The 15,287-nt window shown below is 45.5% G+C and overlaps 4 protein-coding genes across 6 annotated transcripts; 2 read left to right on the forward strand and 2 right to left on the reverse strand.

Annotated features, from left to right (window-relative positions):
• The first annotated feature begins 32 nt into the window (after positions 1–32).
• Positions 33–1,720, forward strand: LOC100116926 (2-oxoisovalerate dehydrogenase subunit alpha, mitochondrial). The gene is made up of 2 exons (XM_031922290.2): positions 33–116; positions 173–1,720. Exon 2 carries the CDS (start codon positions 229–231, stop codon positions 1,468–1,470), a length of 1,242 nt encoding a protein of 413 aa, XP_031778150.1. The 5' UTR covers positions 33–116; positions 173–228; the 3' UTR covers positions 1,471–1,720.
• A 111-nt stretch (positions 1,721–1,831) lies between these two features.
• On the forward strand, positions 1,832–7,723 carry LOC100114254 (exosome complex exonuclease RRP44). Its single transcript, XM_001601779.5, has 13 exons — positions 1,832–2,124; positions 2,199–2,372; positions 2,447–2,604; positions 2,688–2,875; positions 2,948–3,177; positions 3,261–3,539; positions 3,609–3,893; positions 5,459–5,696; positions 5,791–6,049; positions 6,126–6,590; positions 6,659–6,827; positions 6,907–7,188; positions 7,433–7,723. The coding sequence occupies exons 1-13, from the start codon at positions 2,071–2,073 to the stop codon at positions 7,607–7,609; spliced, it is 2,958 nt and encodes a 985-aa protein (XP_001601829.1). The 5' UTR covers positions 1,832–2,070; the 3' UTR covers positions 7,610–7,723.
• Positions 3,906–5,427, reverse strand: LOC100680266. 3 transcript variants are annotated; one of them, XM_016990202.2, is made up of 5 exons: positions 5,195–5,427; positions 4,937–5,136; positions 4,698–4,861; positions 4,243–4,627; positions 3,906–4,186 (listed from the first exon to the last, which is right to left on the reverse strand). In XM_016990202.2, exons 2-5 carry the CDS (start codon positions 5,125–5,127, stop codon positions 3,955–3,957), a joined length of 972 nt encoding a protein of 323 aa, XP_016845691.1. In that variant the 5' UTR covers positions 5,128–5,136; positions 5,195–5,427; the 3' UTR covers positions 3,906–3,954. The 3 variants fall into 3 exon arrangements, with proteins under 3 accessions (XP_016845691.1, XP_003427809.1, XP_003427810.1); XM_003427761.3 differs by having other exon boundaries at positions 4,260–4,627; positions 5,200–5,425; XM_003427762.2 differs by having other exon boundaries at positions 5,200–5,425.
• Positions 7,222–13,819, reverse strand: LOC100116884 (acyl-CoA synthetase short-chain family member 3, mitochondrial). The gene is made up of 11 exons (XM_001601218.6): positions 13,340–13,819; positions 11,722–11,887; positions 11,079–11,368; positions 10,135–10,231; positions 9,840–10,048; positions 9,295–9,523; positions 9,005–9,115; positions 8,588–8,933; positions 8,292–8,514; positions 8,043–8,218; positions 7,222–7,949 (listed from the first exon to the last, which is right to left on the reverse strand). The coding sequence occupies exons 1-11, from the start codon at positions 13,449–13,451 to the stop codon at positions 7,854–7,856; spliced, it is 2,055 nt and encodes a 684-aa protein (XP_001601268.1). The 5' UTR covers positions 13,452–13,819; the 3' UTR covers positions 7,222–7,853.
• Positions 13,820–15,287: the final 1,468 nt, after the last annotated feature.

A 15,287-nucleotide genomic window follows, 5' to 3' on the forward strand; every position in this document is an offset into this window, starting at 1 on the left:
CGGCAACGTCACGATAAATTAATCTTTCCGTGGGTCGCCTGAAAAATAATCGAGCTTATCTCGTTTACAAGCGTTTGAGGTTATATTTGGGAAGCTTCGGAGTGTTTTGGAGTCGCTCCGTAATGACATATGTGTTTCAATAATATCTGTATTTTGCGTTAAAAAGTTAACGTTTTTCCAGTTCACGCGACAATAAATCGACTTCGTTCGGCGTTCATCACTCATCAAATGTATTTGTCAAAGATGTTTCGTAAAGTTCCAGTGAAGTTGGTGAAGAATGCTCAGCGAAGTTACTCGATTCCAAACGCCGTTTACACGAGTAAGCTGTCATTCATCAACGACTCGAACTCCGTGATTCCAACGTATCAAGTGATGAGCAACGAGTGTTCCGGTAAATCGTTGAAAATCCAAGATTTGAGAATCAACAAGGATACCCTGGTCAAAGCCTACAAAAGCATGCTACAACTCCACACGATGGACTCGATCTTGTACGAATCTCAGCGCCAAGGGCGCATCTCCTTCTACATGACGAATTTCGGGGAAGAAGCCGTGCAAATAGGATCGGCCGCAGCCTGGCTCGCGGAAGACTTGATCTACGCACAGTATCGGGAGAGCGGTATTCTTCTGTGGCGAGGCTTCCACATCTCGGAGTTCGTGAACCAGTGTTACGGCAATCACGAGGACAAGAACAAGGGCAGGCAAATGCCAGTTCACTACGGATCGAAGACCTTGAATTTCATGACCATCTCCTCGCCGCTGACGACTCAGCTTCCCCAAGCGGCTGGCGCAGCTTACGGCATCAAACTACGGGGGAAGAAGGCCTGCGTGGCTTGCTACTTCGGCGAAGGCGCAGCCAGCGAGGGTGACGCTCACGCAGCTCTGAACTTCGCCGCTACCTTGGCCTGTCCGATCGTGTTTATTTGTCGCAACAACGGATACGCCATATCGACTCCGAGTCATCAGCAGTACAACGGGGATGGAATCGCGGCTAAGGGGCCGGCTTACGGAATAAACACGATCAGAGTGGATGGCAACGACATTCTCGCCATCTACAACGCTACGGAGTACGCTCGTAATTACGCCGTGGAGAATCAGAAGCCGGTGCTGATCGAAGCTATGACTTATCGCGTCGGACATCACAGTACGTCCGACGACAGTACGGCTTACAGATCGAACACTGAAATCAGTTCACGTGCGAACGACAGTCCGATTCTCAGGTTGAGGAGTTATTTGGAATCCTGCAACTTGTGGGATCAGTCGAAGGAGGAGGAATTGTCGAAGGAGAGCAAGAGGAACGTGATCGAAGCGATCGCTGCGGCGGAGAAGAAGTTGAAGCCTGGCTGGAAAGACATGTTCGAGGATGTTTATTGCGAAATGCCCAAGCATATGAGAAAGCAGGTGGATTTGATGGAGACGCATATGCTCAAGTACGAGGACAAATATCCGATGTCGAAGTACATCCGTCAATAGTTTTTTGACTCGTGTTTTTTTTTTTTTTTATTCTCTTGCCTTACTTGTACATGCATATAGGTATATACTATATTAGAATAGTTTTTTATAAAAGGATTTCGTACATACTCTTTGGATGTTTATATATTTTTATAAAAGTTTATAATTGTGCGTATAACTTTTAAGTTTACTTGTTATTCAAGCTATTGTATATAATAATGATATTATTGTGTTTTATTGAAAAAAAATTAAAAATAAAAAATCAAATAAATAAATTTTCTCGTCAATCGAACCTACGTAAGCTAAAAGAGGTCAAAAAATGAAGAAAACCTCGTATAGAGTGAGTCTAAATTACGCGCTCTTGCCAGTGCTGCACTGAACGGTGGCGCCCCTATAATATACGCCTTGACTATATATATATATATATATATATAAGGTATATATATACACATGTATATACATGATAACGCACGACACCCGAAAATATAACCTAACATGATTTGAATCCAGACGTAATACACGTGCAGGAAGTCGAGATTTTTTAGTCAGTTAGTTTTGGTTAAATCGTGTGTAAATACTCTATTGATGACAGGAAGAATTTTTGTATAATAGAATTCAAATATGTTAACTTCAAAGACTTTCTACCGAAAGACCAAAGGTGGCAACATCTACAAGGTTGGTCGAGTGTTTGTTTACATGGCTTTTTTCGGCGTTTTAATCCAACCGAATGTATTGCTTATTTATTACAGGTTGTGAGAGAACACTATTTGAGAGATGATATTTGGTGTGGCTCAGAAGCGTGTGAAAGGTGTGGGCGTAGAAATAAGGATATTATGCTCGATGATGAGAATCCTGGTGCTAAGAGCAGTTTGTTCTCCCAACCTCATTACTTAGTTTTTGATACGAATATTATACTTAATCAGGTAAAAATTCAAGCTTATTTTACTAATTTTTTTTATTATCTTATTTGATTGTTTGATTGTTATTCATGTTTTAGATAAATATTCTAGAGGAGAATATTTTGTGCAACGTCATCATTCCACAAACTGTACTTGAAGAGGTACGACACAGAAGTTCTAATGTTTATAAGAAGCTCAAAGAAATTATTGGAGATCCTAGTAGAAAGTTTTATGTTTTTGTAAATGAACATCATAAGTTAGTCCTTTTTATAGTACTGGATTTTCAAAATGTCATATATGTTTATCATTTTATTTACTTTAATCTATTTTATTCTTCAGAGATACTTACATTGAGCGCAAGCCAGGAGAAATTGTAAATGACAGAAATGACAGAGCTATTCGAACAGTTGCCAAGTGGTATAATTCTCATTTAAGTGCACAAAAAATTAACATAAAAGCTATTTTACTTACTGACGATGAGGACAACAAAAACAAAGCAGAAGAGGCTGGGATCCCAGTTGCTACCAGTAATAATTTATTCCATTTTAACTGTATGATAATTCAAAAAGTTGTACTTAATCAAAACATTCATTTTCTAGTGAAAGATTATGTTAGCTCACTGGAAAACGCAGGATTCCTCGTTGATAAACTTGCTAGAAAAGATTATGTATTGGATGGAGAGGGTCGAGAGCCACTGTTTCCTTGTCATCTATCACCTTCACAGCTGCATGAGGGTATTAAAAATGGCAAATTTCTGCAAGGTACATTTTTGGCATCCAGAGAAAATTTCTTGGAAGGAAGTGTCAATTGTGAGAGCATTGAGAAATTCGTGAGTATCGCAATATATAACTATTATTAGCACATTTGACGAATCTTAATAATATTTATATTATTATTATTGACCAAATTCAGGTTTTGGTGCAAGGAAGGGAGGGTTTGAACAGAGCGGTGGATGGTGACACAGTTGCCATAGAACTTTTGCCAGAAGATCAGTGGTCAGCTCCTAGTGACATCATTCTGCAGGATGAAACAGAGGACGATCCAGGTGATGTATTGGACGACGAAAAAATTTTAACAGAAAACAAAACAGTAGCACCTGCAGAGAAGACACCCACAGGTAGAATTGTGGGAATCATCAGGCGAAAGTGGAGACAGTACTGTGGAATATTACAACGCAGCGCTCTGAAAGAAGTAATGCACGTATTCTAAAACTTGTAGCTGCGTAATCGACAAACGTTGAGTAACGAATTTTATTTTCAGAACACACGGCATCTTTTCGTACCAGCCGAAAGAAAAATTCCAAAAGTCAGAATTGAAACAAGACAGGCAGAGACTTTGAGCAAGCAACGGATCATCGTAGCGATAGATTCCTGGCCTCGAAATTCTAGATATCCACTGGGACACTTTGTTCGCGCATTGGGTGAAATTGGCGATAAGGATACTGAAAACGAAGTCTTACTGTTGGAACACGACGTGCCACATAGTAGATTCTCAGATGAAGTTTTGAGCTTCTTGCCAAAGCTACCTTGGGTTATCACCGAAAGTGTAAGATACACGTTTTAAGCTTTAGTAGTTTATTGGATTATTGCTAATACAAGAAAAACATTCAAATCATCTCGCTAGTGGTAGACTCACTATAACCGTTCGACGTTGTGCTAGAAGTCGTACCAGTAGAATCACAAGAGAATCTGGACAAATGAAATTCCAACGGCGGCAACTCATTGTCCAGGATACCTTCATTTGTATCATTGTTTACGTTAACAGGGAAACTAAACGGTTCGTTCTCAAAGTTATCAGTATTCGTCGTAACCGCAGTGACGTTTCCTCTTCTTTCGGCTCTAAAAATGTTTAAATTTTTTACTGCGACTTTGACGATAGATTCATAAGGATTTACCTGACTCTACGATGTACCCAAGAAAGCCGGGAATTGTTTCTATTCAGAGAATTCACAGTCAATGGAACAATTCTGTTCGGTAGTATCATCGGGCAAGGTGGCGGTAGTGGAATTTGCGATTCGAAAGAAAAGGCTGACGATGTCAGCGGGACTAGTTGGTCCGAGTTACTGACATTTTCCTCCGGATCTTCGTTTATTGTCGAGTTTTGTTTGCTCTTTCCTAGTTGTCGATCTATTAAATTATTCAGACTCTCCAGAGCTACTAGCTTTTCCTGAACGTCGAACATTAGCTCTTCCAGTTCATCGGATTTCCATCGCGATTTCGTCCATCTATTGTACAGGTCCTTGTCGAGGCGCAATAGCGAGGATTCTAGCTCACGCGTTTCTGTGGAAAAGATTTGAAACCTTGTTTACTGAAACTGAAATTTGTTTGAGAAAACGGTGGTTGTTCGTACCGTCATCTTTAAGTCGTTTGATAGTTTTTTTAATGTTGGAAACTTCTTTTTTTACGCATTTTTGTTGGCTTTTCAATTTTTTAATGCTCGTGGCTGTTTCTCTTACTTCGTTTAACAAGCTTTGTAATTCTTCTGTATCTTTATTGATTCGGCTTTGCAAGATTCTGAAATTGTTGTCACAACTATTTAGGCCATTTTTCTTAAAAATATAAAAAAAAACTCAAAATTTAAATCAGTACTCGGGATATTCGTAAATGTATCGATTCAACTTGGCATCGTCTTTCAGGCAACTGACCAATTGTTCGATAACATTACAAAACGCCTTGAATTTTGTCGGTAGATTTTGGTTATCCATTTCTCCAACATTTTTTATTTCCTCCGAGTGGGTCGTCACTTCCAAATTTTCGACAACGTCCTGCGCATCGTTCATCGGTTCCGTCTACAATTCAATTACATATTGACAAAAAATATATTTTCAAACCTTGAACATTACGAACCTCACCTGATTGGTCGGTCTGGAAGATTTCAATCGCGACACCAATCGTTCGATGATTCCACAGGAAGAACGTCCTCCCTCGAAAGAGTCAGACATACTTTAAAATTTAGCCGAAGTATAAACCAAAAACCAAATTCTGCGTAAGCCTTGTGTACTTGATAATTTTCAAACCATCACGATTAACCAAAAACTGTCAAGCCATGAAGTTCCGATCGCACCGTCAACTGTCAGAATCTCGCTAATAAACACTTTGCTCCTTTTCCAGGATGTCGCCCAGAGACGAGATCTTCGTCACATCGACGTCTGCTCTGTAGATCCGCCTGGCTGCACGGACATCGATGATGCTCTTCACTGTCGCGATCTGCCCAACGGAAACCTCGAGGTTGGCGTGCACATCGCTGACGTCTCGCACTTCATCCGTCCTGGTACAGCCCTGGACAAGGAAGCCGCGCTCAGGGCCACCACCGTCTACCTTGTTGACAAGCGCATAGATATGGTACCCGGTGCGTATTTACGTCGTTTAATGGATAATTGGATTGCACAAAAGAGAGGAAACGGAGATAGAGCAAATAATTGAATTTTCTTCGCCTTTTGTAGAATTACTCAGCTCGAACCTGTGCTCGCTGAGGGGCAACGAGGAGCGCTTCGCCTTCTCCTGCGTCTGGGAAATCGATCACGAGGCCAACATTATTAGCATAGACTACTTTAAGTCGATTATCCTGTCGCGAGCTGCTATGACCTACGAAGAGGCGCAGCTGAAGATCGACGACAAGACGCAGAATGACGCGGTAGCCAAGAGCCTCAGGAACCTTAATATGCTCGCTAAGAAGTTGAAGAAGAGGCGTTTGGAAAATGGGTGAGCAGTGTTCGAATTGAGTAAAATGTCGAAAAACGAACGGCAATTAAATGTCAATTTATTCTATGACTCGTAGAGCTCTGGTGTTGGCATCTCCGGAGATTCGTTTTCAAGTGGACAGTGAGACACACGATCCGATAGATGTCCAGGCCAAACAGATGCGTGAGACCAATTCCATGGTCGAGGAGTTCATGTTGCTGGCAAACATCTCTGTAGCCAAGAAGATCCTCGAGGAGTTCCCCGAGTGCGCAATGCTGCGTCGTCACCCGGAGCCGCCTCAGGTGAACTTCGACCCGTTGATCAAGGCCGGCAGACATCAAGGCTTCGAGATCAACACGAGCAGTGGCAAAGAGTTGGCCAAGTCCCTCGAAGCTGCCCAGAAGGAGAACAATCCTTACTTCAATACGATGCTCAAGATCCTCGCCACCAGGTGTATGATGCAGGCGGTTTACTTTACCAGCGGTATGGTGCAGGAGACTGAGTTCTTCCACTACGGTCTGGCGTGCCCAATTTACACGCACTTCACGTCTCCCATTAGAAGGTAAGCTGCCGCTGCTGTTGTTGTTTTGCTCGTAGGGGAAAATTTTAAGGGTGTATTTTTGTCTATAGGTATGCCGACGTGATAGTTCATCGACTGCTGGCGGTGTGCGTAGGCGCAGACGCCACCTACCCAGATTTGCTGGATAAGAAGAAAAGCCACGCGCTTTGTCACAATCTCAATTACAGAAACCGAATGGCGCAGTATGCCGGCAGGGCCTCCGTGGCATTGAACACGCACGTAAGGATCCACTTCTCTACTATTTCTATCTATCTCTGTAATGCTTCGACGGAACGACTAATGAATTTTCCACTCGCAGTTGTTCTTCAGGAATAAGGTACAGGAGGAGGAGGGTTACATTCTTTTCGTGCGCAAGAACGCGCTACAGATTCTCATCCCGAAGTTTGGCCTCGAGGGTACTCTGTACCTGAGCAAGAAGGGCGAGACGTCGCCAGTGACCTTCATCTACGACGAGGAGGAACACACGCAGCGTTGCGGCGACATCATCTTCCGCTCGTTCGATCAAGTGGTCGTGCAGCTGAGCCTTGACCGGTCGAACGTCCAGCACGAGAAGCTGGTCTTCAAACTCGTCAAGCCAATGGTAAGTGTGTTTTCAGAAGGAAACGCGATCGTCTACTGAAATTCACAATCTTGTTTATTCAATAACTCTGAAGTTCAACAATTCGCTTAATAAATTATAAAATATCATATACATATGTATCAATATGCGCGCACCGTTCTACATGTATATATTTAATAATAATAATAATAATAATAATAACAATTAACAATTAACAATAGGAGTTAGCGTGTACACTCTTATGAAACGTCGTTCTTCTCCACAGATTCCGGGCTTCAGTATTCCTTCGAGCAGTGAGGGTACAGCCGCTGACAAGCCGGCCGAGGAGCCGATGGAGCTGTCCGAGGAGATCCCTCAGAAGCGGAAGGACGAGCAAGAAATCGAGCCGGAAGAGGCGCCGACGACGAAGAAAGGAAGAAAGAAGAAGAGGAGGAAATACTGAGCGTCAAGTGCGCGCGGCCTGTATATTTGTTATTTGACGTATGATTATACAAATGACTCTAGTGTATCCGACGAAGATCGTAAGAATATCAACTTTTTTTCTCAGAAAAAAATACATAAGATCGTGTTCTTTCTTCCTTCACTCGCGGGTTCGCCGATGAGACGTGTGCGTATGTGCCAGCACATAGAGAGCTTCAAGTTTATCGGTGATGTTGGCTAAATTAGTCTAGTTTATGCAAGTCTCTCTACTGGGGATCCGGTGCCATTCTCGCGAAGCCGAGCTTCTGCAGCACCTGCTTGATGTCCCTGTAGACGGTTGGGTCGTCGATCGTGCTCGGGATCTGCGTAGACGAGAAAGAAAGAAATCGAGCTCGTGAGAAAAATGAACGTACACAAAACATCACAAAATTTCTTTTTCAGGCTGAAAAGCTTACCTGGACGTGCTTCGAGCGCGCGAGGTCCGCGATGGATTTCCGGCAGGTCTTGCCGGAGCGTGTCCTGGGCAGTGCTTTGACCGACGCGGCGACTTTGAACGCAGCGATCGGGCCTATGAGCTCCCGCACTCGGGCGATCAGCTCTGTGTTGATCTCCTGCTCGCTCTTCCTCGAGTCTGTAAGAAAGCTCGCGTTGAGATGGCTGGAGAACGTGAAAAAATAATTGCATCGCTCTTAGAGCTAACTAACGGTCTCGCATGACGTAGAGGCAGAGCGGGATCTCTCCCTTGGTGTGTTCCGGTACGCCAACGACGGCAGCGTCGACGACTTCCGGGTGTCCAAGGACGACGTCCTCGAGGGCGGAGGTTGAGAGCCGGTGACCGGCCACGTTGATCACGTCGTCGTCGCGCGCCGTCACGAACACGTAGCCGTACTCGTCGATGTAGCCGGCGTCCATCGTGTCGTAGTATCCCTGAAATCGAGCGAAAAGCTCGTTTATTCGCTTCAAGCTACACCCGTACATTCACGTCGATTCGCAAACTCACCGGATACTTGGAGAAGTAGATCTCCTTGAACCTGCCCGGCGCGTGGTACAACGTGGACATGGTTCCCGGTGGCAGAGGTAGCCTCACGGCGATCCTGCCGAGTTCGTGCGGTTCCGCCTTGCTTCCGTCTTCCCTCAGCACCTCGACGTAGTATCCCGGGAAGGGCATTCCAGTGCTGTACTTTGGCGGACTGGTGGTGTGGCCCAGTCCGAGACAGGTCGCGGTGATGGCGTGTCCGGTCTCGGTCTGCCACCAGTGGTTCAGAATCGGCACCTTGAACACCTTCTCCGCCCAGGCCTTCGCCTCGTAGTCGCAGTGCTCCCCCGCCACGAAGATCGTCCTCAAGCTGTATTAGATAAAGAATGTGACGCGTGTCATGGGATACATTTGTACACAAAATCGAGTTAGTCGACTCACGATTTCGTCGAGTATTTTCTTCCCAGATGCGTCTCCGGATCAGCTCGCCTCAGAACGCGGAAAGCCGTGGGGACGGTGAAGAGCGCGTTGACTTTGTGCTCGTCTATGATCCTGTGAAGAAAAATAGCGTTAAACGTTCTAAGCGAGCCGATAATTTTTTCTTTGACAATCGCTGCGCGCCAAGGAGACTAGCGAAACTCGCGGATGGCTTATTCGGTAACTGTCCTCGAGAGCAAATTTCGTTTGGACGAAGAAGTTGGCGGATAAATATATATGGAGAGATTTCCGACCTGAAGTACTGTCCCGCGTCGGGGGTCCTGTCGGGTTTGCCCTCGTACATGACGCTCGTGGCGCCGTAGAGCAGAGGGCCGTAACAGATGTAGGAGAGACCGACGACCCAGCCGAGGTCCGAGGCTACCCACCAGACCGAGTTCTTGTCCATGCCGTAGATCGCATTCATCGTCCAGCAGAGGGTCGCTATGTGGCCGCCTATCGGCCGCTGGATACCCTTTGGCTTATCTGTTGATTTTCCAAATTTTCATTTATTTCGATTAAATATATCAAATAGTCGATTAAAAATATTTCACCTCGTTGCCCTCGCTTACGCAACAACCACTTCCCAAAGTTTGAAGCTCTCGCATTCGAACATTTCGCCGATTTGAATTCCGCGATTTCGAGCCATTATTCAAATGGCGAAATATTTAAACATGAACTTCAAACTCTGCGATTGCACAACCGTGGGGGCAACTGATTTTTTCGACCAAATTGAATTTTCAATCAACTAGCTCGTGAAACTTTGATAACCCTGAAAAATTGAAGAACATAAGATAGTGACCTGTGGTTCCGGACGTGTAGAGAATGTAGAGCGGCTGATTGGCTTCGACGGGCACGCAGGGATGCGGCTCGGCGTGTTCCAGCAGATCGTCCCAGTCGAGCTGGGACTCGAGCAGCGGCGCCTCCCAGATGTGCCTGCGCTGATAGACCACGCAGTGGGGCGCCGCCACCGAGATCAGATTCATCGCGTCGTTCAGCATGTCCGTGTACCTGTAATCGTCGGGCGGCTTTAGTTACGTATACGAAAAACAATAAGTTCCAGAGGATGATGATGATGCAGAGAAAGAGAAACTCACTTTACCACTTTGCCAGGCTCGAGGCCGCAGCTGGCGGCGACTATGACCTTCGGCTCGGCGTGATCGATCCTCGTCGCAAGTTCCTTGGCCGCGAAGCCTGCGGAGATAGAGAGATTTGCTCGGTTACCTCTTTGTCCACACACACACACGCACACAGTCGCGCTAATACTCTCGCACTTGCAATATCCGCAGGTGCGACGACGACTGTCGTCTAATATGCCCTCGGGATAATCTCCTCTCGAGTATTACACACACACACACACGCGCGCACACACACACATTCACGTACAGCAGCCGCGGGATGAAATTACATCGGGGCCATTAATTTAAGACAAGCGCGCTTATCTCTCGCGCGCGATGAGTTATACTGCGAGGATTCGATCGCGATAAAAAAAAAAAAAAAAAAAAAATAAGAAAAAAGAAAGGAGCACACAACTCGAGGACGGGGAGAGCTTGTTTATTTTGATTTCATCGTCGCGGCGAGAATTAATTATTCGGAGCGGTCGAGTCGATTTTTTTTTTCTCGAGACTGCGGTTGTTTGATTTTCCTTTCGTTTTTTGTCCACATAGGCTCTCTGGATTATCGTAATGAGCATCTCGCGAATATAAACTAATTATAGGCTGTGCTCATAACGCGCACGCGAGAGTGGTCGAGTTTTTGCGAGCTTGTTTTTGCGTGTTTTTTTTTTTCGGCGAACGAGGAAACGCCGATTGAAAATTCTAATTTAGCGACGTAACCTGTGGGGCGGGCGTTACCTCAACTGATTATTGCTTTTGAATAGTGACGAAAATGAACCACGCGACATAGTTGCCTTTTCGTTCGAGTTAGTTCGACGCGTATAAACTTCGAACATTGTTAAACGATGAAATATTATATGACATCCAGCCACAACATAATCAGCTCGAATGCAGCTACGTCTATAAATAGACGCTCGAATACTCACCTCCGAATACGACCGAGTGCACAGCCCCGAGCCTGGCGGTGGCGAGAATCGCGACTATCGTCTCAGGAATCAGCGGCATGTAGATCAGCACCCTGTCCCCCCTGCTAACTCCCAATTCGGCCAGAGCACCGGCCAACCGTGACGTGCGGTCGAGAAGCTCCGCGTAGCTGACCCGACGCACCGTCTCCGTCATCGGACTGTCGTGTATCAGTGCCGTTTTCGAGCCCAGGCCAGCTGCCACGTGACGGTCCACTGCGTTGTAACAGGCGTTCGTCTCTCCGCCCACGTACCTGTTGTATACAATGTTTATACGTATATTTACAGGAAAAAATCTAGATGTCACGTACTTTTTCCATTATTACATACGCGCGAGCTTTTTTCAAATTAGTCTCACGTCGGCCGCGGCGTCACGTCGTTTCTAATTCTCGCGCTAAAATTTATACAGTTGTTATACGAATCTACGTCCGATCGCGCGCTGAGTCGTACTACTTGCGGCTCTCGCGGCGCACTTTTTATTACTTCGTTAAGCTCCACGCGACAACGCCTCGAAAGTTTGGCTTTGCGAAGTTGGCCAATTACGCGCGGCTTAATATTCCGGCGAACTTGTATATTAATCATTGTCCTCGCGCGCGTAGTAGCTCACCATTTGGTGAACGGCTCGTTGGAGTTGTCGAGCACACGGTCCCAGGGTCTGCTCCACTCGATGCACTGGCCTATTTCCGCCCAGAATTCCTCGGGGTTCTCGATGGACTTGCGAAAGGCCTCCTCGTAGATGGTACTCCTGTAGCGGTTCTGATTGAGTATGTAGTCTGGAGGGGAATGATATATACTATATAAAAAAATATACGCGTAGTTTCTAAAATTAAACCGAGCTCGAAATAGAAGTATAAAGCGCGCAACGAGGAACTGAATATGCATAAGTTTACATCCTCGAGCTATAATACAATGCCGGTGTGCGTTCGGTATAAATATTGAAGACGTGCGGTTGCATGAATATATACGATCGGCCGATCGTCGTCGTTGGATTTTTCGACAGGGAGACAAGTTGGGGAAATTTTTCTTGTATCGTCTGCTTGGCTCGAGCTCTGTCGTATATGATATATGCGATTATGCATAAATCGCGGGGGATCTTTGAATGTGAAAAAGTATCGTGCAACGTTCGTGTGCAGAGACTGACGGCGCTCTCTCTCTCTATGCATGAGGAAGCAGAAACGCGCACGAGTTACGCTTGCTAATTTATACACATTCGTTAAGCGCGCGTGCATGCGATCAAAGGTAGTAGGAATTTTAAAAATTCGTGTAAGCATCGTCGCGACGCGAGTTCATTAGCTCCGGTGAACCGAGGCTCATTGGTTCGATTTTTAAAAAAAAAGTCGTTCGACGTTTATTGTACTTTTATGAATTATTGATGATTGTTGAAACAAAGCCTTTAGATTTTATAAAAAAAAATTATGAATTTAATTTTCGAGGATTGTAGCAACGATTACATCGTCGTGTCACTTAATTGTCGAGTGATTGTAAAAAGATCGATTTTCCTTACATATTTATTGTAGCCCGTGATATGATTCATCGGATGTATGAATTATGATTAATCGATTATTGCGCGAGTGATTACATTCCGACGACTCAATTATCCAGCGATCGAAAAACATTGTACAGCTTCGCTTATTAACGATATAGTATCATTGAAAAGAATGTCCGCTTCCACAATAAGGGAAAAGAAGAAGAAGAAGAAGAAGAAGACGGCCTGCTATATTAATTTCGCGCTTTATACCCGCTAATTAATTTCCATTGAATACCAATATACACACGGCCGTAATAATTACACGCCGAACATTTCCACCGAGCGATGATTAAAAGCGACATTACAAGAGTTGTATATCAATTTCCGCCCCATGAATATTGAACGCAAATTATAGCGCGTATTTTTCGCGATCTTTACCCGCGTCCAAAACAAGTGGCTGCATCCGCCTTCGCCTTTCTTTTCTCCATCTCTCTCTCTCTCTCTCTCTCTCTCTCTCTCTCTCTCTTTCTATATGTATATATATATATTCACCCCAATTACGGGGCGGCTTTGTCGTCGCCCGCGGACCTTAATTATATTCTCGCGCAGCTCCTTCCGAGGACTTTGCAGATGACGTATCACTTTTTTGAAAAACTCGCACCGCTAATTAGACCGCTCTATCCAATTAAATCCAGGCGTTCACACGTTAACAACCGAGCTCGTGCGCGGGTGTAAGTTATATGTGTGCAAGTCTCACCGGAGCCATCGGTCCTCAGCTTCTGCCTGACGATCTTCGCCTTGAAGCTGTCCCTCTCCTTGTCCGAGTTCTCCGCCGGCAGAAAGTCCGACTGCAGCTGGTTCTTGTTCATCTTGGAAAGCAGTGGTCGAGGAGGTGCACAGAATAATCACAGATATATACCGATAACGCCGATAGTGTCGCGCAGTCCATACAAGCCGCGACGACACCGGCGACACAAGCACTTTTACGATCGAGAGACTCGCGAGATCCCTTGACACAGGCTGTATAGTGTGCACGAAAGGGGGAGAGATCGGTGAGACGATCGGCGAGTGACTGTCGCGTTGCTGGCCTCGGGCAGCGCGTAAAGTAGACTCTCGCCGACACGTGATGCCTCGCGACCCCTGACACTTATATCGATATAGCGTACGTGGTGGGATCTGTATAGCGTGTAGCGCTCCGACTCGCAAACGAATCGCTATGCGAGCGCAATTTCGAGTCTACCCTATCCCCTTTGCCGACTGACGTCATTATTATGCCAGCAATTCTAACCCTGTCTGTATCCAACTTCCGCCTCGTGTGATGAATAATCCCTGCGTATAACGAAAAATGACTCATAATCCTAGGCGAACTTGATAATTCCATTGAATCGCGTTTGCATGCTCGTCACACAGAGTATGTATTTTTTTCTTCTTCTTCTTCTTCTTCTGCTGCTCCGACGCAGCCTCGAAGTCGGGGCACGTATATAGCGCGCATGGATCGAATTTTCCTCGCGCTCTAACGCCCTAAGTACGTACTCCTCTATACGCACATCGTGAAGAAGAAGAAGAAGAAGGCGGCGCTAATTTCCCACAAGGCAAGGATTTTTCTCGGGATATTCATGATGGATCAACTTGTTGTTCTTCTTCTTGAAAAACAGTGCACTTTCGAGGGGAATAAATATCCCAGTCCATCCCCGAAGTGGCTCGGAAAATTCTTATAATAGAGAGAGAGAGAGAGAGAGAGAGAGAGAGAGAGAGAGAGAGGGCAGAACTCGAACGTCAGCGTCGGTCCGGTGCGCTATCGCGGCATTGAACAAGCGGCCTCACGTCCGCATAATATGTTAATGGCTCTCGTGTACATAGAGAGTATAGCACGAGAGGGCGATTCGATGCATAACAATCGCGGGACAGTTTTTCTCCCATTGCATAATGCCATCACACTTCCTTTTCTTCGCCCGCCCGAGTAATATGCGCGTGTAATATACACGGAGCACGTGTTCTCCGACACGTGTCTCTCTCTCTTTCTCTCTCTCTCTCTCTCTCTCTCTCTCTCTCTCTCTGATATACTATGTAGCTATGAGCGCCCGATTTTCGGCCGAGGGAATGTGTCGTCGGATCGATCGTTACGTCAGGCGTATATATATATATATATATATATATATATATATATATATATATGCGATAGAGGTGTAGTGCGTGGGTGTAGTAGATGCCGCGGTTGTGGGCGTCACCTGTTGCTTTTGCGCCGCGTCCGCGTTGCATTTCTACAGTTTTCACAACTAATTCCGCCTGACGTTTTAGCCGCAGTCTCGGCTCCCTGTGTGTGTGTGTGTGTGTGTGCGTATTATGGTAAAATTGAATTCAGCCGGTCGCGAGATTACCGGTCTTTTCAATCTTCGCCTGTATGCGACGAGTCTCTCTCTCGCAGGAATAAAAGCGCATCGCGTTAATCCCCTTGACGCTTCTGCCACTGTTGCTTATATAAGTGTATGTAAACGTTTGTAAACATTTCTGGATTCGTAGACGGCTCATTCGAATTTTGTAAAGAGTCGCGGTTTATCGCTACGTTTTCGGCGGTAAGAAGCTTATGCGCAGCGATAAACGCATACAAGTTTGTGTTTTTCAGGGAGAATAAGCACCGCAAGCACACGAGGTGGAAAGCAGGTGCAGAAAAATTGCTCACTTCTTCTCTGAGAGAGAGAGAGAGA

This window comes from Nasonia vitripennis, chromosome 1, assembly GCF_009193385.2.
Source record: "Nasonia vitripennis strain AsymCx chromosome 1, Nvit_psr_1.1, whole genome shotgun sequence".
In the NCBI taxonomy this organism is placed as follows: Eukaryota; Metazoa; Arthropoda; class Insecta; order Hymenoptera; family Pteromalidae; genus Nasonia; species Nasonia vitripennis.